At 44.5% G+C, this 6,000-nt stretch overlaps 1 protein-coding gene across 1 annotated transcript; it reads right to left on the bottom strand.

Annotated features, from left to right (window-relative positions):
* Positions 1–2,099: 2,099 nt before the first annotated feature.
* LOC130357886 (protein spinster homolog 1-like) lies at positions 2,100–5,560 on the bottom strand. Its single transcript, XM_056560629.1, has 2 exons — positions 5,407–5,560; positions 2,100–3,644 (listed from the first exon to the last, which is right to left on the bottom strand). Exon 2 carries the CDS (start codon positions 3,617–3,619, stop codon positions 2,105–2,107), a length of 1,515 nt encoding a protein of 504 aa, XP_056416604.1. The 5' UTR covers positions 3,620–3,644; positions 5,407–5,560; the 3' UTR covers positions 2,100–2,104.
* Positions 5,561–6,000: the final 440 nt, after the last annotated feature.

Below are 6,000 nucleotides of genomic sequence, written 5' to 3' on the forward strand. Positions count from 1 at the left end.
TGTCACAGTACAGGGATAATACACAGTGATGTCACAGTACAGGGATAATACACAGTGATATCACAGTACAGGAATAATACACAGTGATGTCACAGTACAGGAATAATACACAGTGATGTCACAGTACAGGGATAATATACAGAGTGATGTCACAGTACAGGGATAATATACAAAGTGATGTCACAGTACAGGGATAATACACAGTGATGTAACAGTACAGGGATAATACACACAGTGATGTAACAGTACAGAGATAATACACACAGTGATGTCACAGTGCAGGGATAATACACACGGTGAGGTCACAGTACAGGGATAATACACACAGTGATGTCACAGTACAGGGATAATACACACAGTGATGTCACAGTACAAGGATAATATACACAGTGATGTCACAGGACAGGGATAATACACACAGTGATGTCACAGTACAGGGATAATATACTTAGTGATGTCACAGTACAGGGATAATATACAGAGTGATGTCTCAGTGCAGGGATAATACACAGTGACGTCACAGTACAGGGATAATACACAGTGATGGCACAGTACAGAGTTAACACACAGTGATGTCACATTACAGGGATAATACACAGAGTGATGGCACAGTACAGAGATAATACACAGTGATGTCACAGTACAGGGATAATACACAGTGATGTCACAGTATAACCATCTCACAGCCGGACCACCATGTAATTTCAGCAGAAAATAAAGCAGAGCCTCATGTTCAAGTTTTGCCTAAGGCCTCACAAAGTCTAGAGCCGCCTCTGGTCGGCCCTACCATGGGACCCGGTGGGACTATAAGTCCCAGGTGGCACTTTCCAGGGGCGGCATTTTGCTGCCCCCTTTTTTTTTGTGCCTAGTAGGTTCATGGTAGGGTTGGCGCCGCCGCTGCTCACTGTTCTAAAGCAGCTGCGGGGTATAATAGCGCAGCGGGCACTTTAGACAGTGAGTCGGCCTCCGGCCGACCGGGGTCTAGCGAGGGACGTCGCACAAGTGACGTACTTCTGCAGACCCGCTCAGGAGGACGTCAGTGACGTTACTCGTCAGGCCGCTGCCGGAGAGGAGAAGCGTTGTGCAGGGCAAGTAAGTGTGTCTCTGTGTGTGTCTGTGTCTGTCTGTGTGTTTGGGGGGGCTATGGCTACCTAATGTGAGGAATATATGCTAACTAATGTGGGGAAACTATGTTACCTAATGTGGGGAAAGTATGCTACCTAATGTGGGGAAGCTATGCTACCTAATGTGGGGAAACTATGTTACCTAATGTGGGGAATCTGTGCTACCTAATGTAGGGAAACTATGCTACCTAATGTGGGGAAACTATGTTACCTAATGTGGGGAATCTTTGCTACCTAATGTGGGCAAACTATACTACCTAATGTGGGGAAACTATAGCCTAATGTGGGGAAACTATGTTACCTGATGTGGGGAATCTGTACTACCTAATGTGGGGAAACTATGCTACCTAATGTGTGGAAATTATGTTACCTAATGTGGGGAATCTGTGCTACCTAATGTGGGGAAACTATGCTACCTAATGTGGGGAAACTATGTTACCTAATGTGGGGAATCTGTGCTACCTATTGTGGGGAATCTGTGCTACCTAATGTGGGGAAACTATGCTACCTAATGTGGGCAAACTATGCTACCTAATGTGGGGAAACTGCTGCCTAATGTAGGGAATCTATGCTACCTAATGTGGGAAAACTATGCTACCTAATGTGAGGAAACTATGCTACCTAATGTGGGGAATCTATGCTACCTAATGTTGGGAATCTATGCTACCTAATGTGGGGGGCTTGAATGAGCTGCGGCATATGGGAGGCCTTAATAAATAATTAGAAACTTATACAGCAAGTGACATATGAGGGTCCACCTGAGTAAGTGACACATGGAGGGGGGGGGGTGCTGAACAATTGATGTTTTGTGGGGGGGGGGGGGGGCAAGGGCACATTCTTTGCACAAGGGCCCTCTGCTGTCTGTGTCCGCCCCTGGGTAGAGAATAAGGGGTAAAGTGGAACATAGAACAAATGCAGTTTTTTTTTCTTAATTTTTTTTTTATGAAGTAAATGAGATAAAGGTAAGCAATGACTTCTCCTCAGTCTGAAGCGCGCTCCTCATCGGCAGGAAGCAGTAAGGAGGAGGAGGATGACGGAGGTTCTGATTCCATCTCTGCTTCTTTTTCGTCCCTCTCTATATATAGGGCCGTGGCCATGAAGAAGGCCCCTCCGATGACTGCCATTATGGTGCAGGTCATGAGGGCATACTCTAGGCTGCGGTATTTCAGAAGAGGGGATTTGGCATATCCTCGTTCGTAGGTGTCAGATATCAGGCCGATGAGGTACGGGCTGCCGGCGTCACCTAGGAGGTGATAGATTGTCATCTGCACGGCCAGGGCTGAAGATCTCCTCCACGGAGTTACTACTTTTAGTATAATGTCAGATATGAGGGTGAAATTTACTGACAGAAGCGTCTCTCCGATGAAGATGAAGATGTTGGTGGCAACGAGGCTGATGTTGCCAAAAGTCAATGCCAACAGAAGAAAAGGAGCGGAGAGCATCATCGCGCATCCACACACAAGCGGGTCCGCCCGTGGGTTGGATTTGCGATATCTTTTACTTATCTCCGTCCCTGCTACAACTCCCAGAATGCCAGAAACGACTGTAACCACACCAAATATTAGGATGTCGTGATAGTCACACGGTTCAGCACGGCAAGGGTCCTTCTCTTGTAGGAGTGTTCGTGCGTGGGTCAGGTATGACGGACCCCATACACCTATGGCTCCCACTATGAAGGATACAGCCGTCGATCCCATGGTGGTTAACATGAAGCTTCGATTTTTAAATAGTTTTTTCAGATCTGTCGCCCATTTGGCAAACTTCTGGGATTTGTTGTTCTTCTTCCCGTTTGTAGTCGTTCTTGGAAGCTCCTTTGTGACCAAAATCATCAAAGCCACAGCTATGAGGCCCAGGCCAGGGGTGACCCGAAATGCCCAGTGCCAATCGCCCCTTGCTGCATCAGTCACTTTGGGCCCGATGATGTATCCTAGTCCGCAGCCTACAGGTATGACGGAGTAAAACACGTTCAGCATGCGGGTCCGCTGGTCACTTGTAAAAAGGTCTGCAATGATGGAGGGGGCGATGGTGCAGAAAGTCGCCTCTCCGGCCCCAACCAGTCCACTCGTCAGCAGGAAGAGCAGGAAGTACCCATCAGGGATGAATGACAGGGTAAGTGTCATGCTCAGCCAAACGATGACTCCTGCGCAAACAGTATATTTCTTATTGCAGTGGTCGCCCAAATATCCGGCAATTGGTGCGACCAGCACGTAGCTTCCAATGAACAATGTATTCAATAAGCCGGACAGACTAGCATTGGTGTCATATGCTTTCTGTATATAAGGCAGCACCCCCGCCACGCTGGAGCGATTTGCATAGATGAGCAAATTAACAAAGGCGAGGATCACTACGGTGATGATGGAACGTGCGGTGGACATCACGCTTAGAGATGGCAGGTTCTGCCTCTCAGGGATATCGCCCTTTTCTACATCCATATCACTATGGTCCTCCATTGCTTCTTCCTCCTCCTTCAGCAATGGGTCTTGTGGAGAGGCCATGGTCACAGGTCAGAGCCTGAAAACACTAGAGAGAGAGAGATAAGTGAACACATTAGACAACATGTCATCATTCCTGTCATTATACAATAGATCCTTCATACAGAGCAGAAATGTCCAGCACAGAACCACAAGATAACACTAAGACCATCGCAGCCTCAGAAGAAGACGCTTCTCTATAAGTGTTTTATATGGAGACGTCTTCCCTAAGGTTACCAATGTCTGATAACCCTGAACCTGTCCGGTCCTAGTAATATCTGATAACCCTGAACCTGTCCGGTCCTAGTAATATCTGATAACCCTGAACATGTCCGGTCCTAGTAATATCTGATAACCCTGAACCTGTCCGGTCCTAGTAATGTCTGATAACCCTGAACCTGTCCGGTCCTAGTAATATCTGATAACCCTGAACCAGTCCGGTCCTAGTAATATCTGATAACCCTGAACCTGTCCGGTCCTAGTAATATCTGATAACCCTGAACCTGTCCGGTCCTAGTAATATCTGATAACCCTGAACCTGTCCGGTCCTAGTAATATCTGATAACCCTGAACCTGTCCGGTCCTAGTAATATCTGATAACCCTGAACATGTCCGGTCCTAGTAATATCTGATAACCCTGAACCTGTCCGGTCCTAGTAATATCTGATAACCCTGAACCTGTCCGGTCCTAGTAATATCTGATAACCCTGAACCTGTCCGGTCCTAGTAATATCTGATAACCCTTAACCTGTCCGGTCCTAGTAATATCTGATAACCCTGAACCTGTCCGGTCCTAGTAATATCTGATAACCCTGAACCTGTCCGGTCCTAGTAATATCTGATAACCCTGAACCAGTCCTGTCCTAGTAATATCTGATAACCCTGAACCTGTCCGGCCCTAGTAATATCTGATAACCCTGAACCTGTCCGGTCCTAGTAATATCTGATAACCCTGAACCTGTCCGGTCCTAGTAATATCTGATAACCCTGAACCTGTCCGGTCCTAGTAATATCTGATAACCCTGAACCTGTCCGGTCCTAGTAATATCTGACAACCCTGAACCTGTCCGGTCCTAGTAATATCTGATAACCCTAAACCTGTCTGGCCCTAGTAATATCTGATAACCCTGAACCTGTCCGGTCCTAGTAATATCTGATAACCCTAAACCTGTCCGGTCCTAGTAATATCTGACAACCCTGAATCTGTCCTAGTAATGGCGGATTATAAGGGCTTGGCTGTATGGTCACTGGGCCATGTGAACTTCATACTGTAGATACAATTGGGCTATCCTGCTATATGCATTTACTAATAATGAACCTACCCCACCTCATTGGGATCTATCCGTCCCCTATATGACTTTCTGCCACTAGTTGATTTGAAAATGTTCCCTTTCGGAGTACCCAGAGTATTTCTATTGTTAGTACACACAGAATTCTATTATATACTATTATATTTCTGCCCTAATCTTTCTGTCATTCTTTTACTACACCACCAAATCTTTCTCATAGACTTTTTTCTTTTTGAACTTCATGAATTAGGACTCTTTTTCTTGGGGGCTTTTTTGGGCATAATTGCATTTTAGCAGTTTTGCAAGAAAAAGCTCTGGTCATGATACTATCTGTGCGTTTTATTATGTTTAATGCCTAAGCAAAGTATTGTCACAATGCTATGAGAAATATAACTTTTGTTATTTCTTTTGGAAATTAATTTCTTGGTTTTTTTTTGCTAAAAAAAAAAGCAACAACAATAAAAAAAAAACTGTCAAACAAAAAGCCCTGTGTATGTATGAATAGAAGAGGCTGAGACTTACCTTGTGGTTCTCTCTTCAGACAAGGAACGGTCAAAATCTTGAATTCTCTATCACAAATAGAAACTCTCTAACAAACACTTTGCACCACAGGTTGTGAATGCAAAACACACTGAAGAGACTGCAGCCGGCGCGCACCTCCTTGTACAGCTTACGGTGACATCATCACAAGCATGTGTGACATCACAGGGTTCTAAACCATCTTCAGGTATGTGTATATCTGTATAGTAAATGTGAGTAGCCATATTAGTCCAGTGATGCAGATTGTAATACCTTTTTTATTGGACTAACAGAATTTTGTAGAGACAAACTTTCGGGATTCCTCCCTGATAATTTATAAAGTCCTTTGATCATTAGTCCTTGACTATTGGACTTGATAAAGGGAGGAATCCTGAAAGCTTGTCTCTACAAAATTCTGTTAGTCCAATAAAAAAGGTATTACAAGATACTGCAACATATTTTTTGATTTGTGTGTGTATATATATATATATATATATATATATATATATATAGAAAAAGAAAGATCAGGGCAGCACTCCAATGGTGTGAAAAAAGATATTAAAATTTATTCCATCAAAACAATGTGCAAAACAGCAG

Source organism: Hyla sarda, chromosome 2 (genome assembly GCF_029499605.1).
Source record: "Hyla sarda isolate aHylSar1 chromosome 2, aHylSar1.hap1, whole genome shotgun sequence".
NCBI lineage: Eukaryota > Metazoa > Chordata > Amphibia > Anura > Hylidae > Hyla > Hyla sarda.

Excerpts from the sequence above, each read along its gene's own strand:
- LOC130357886 (XM_056560629.1), bottom strand. The coding sequence starts at position 3,619 with ATGGCCTCTCCACAAGACCCATTGCTGAAGGAGGAGGAAGAAGCAATG.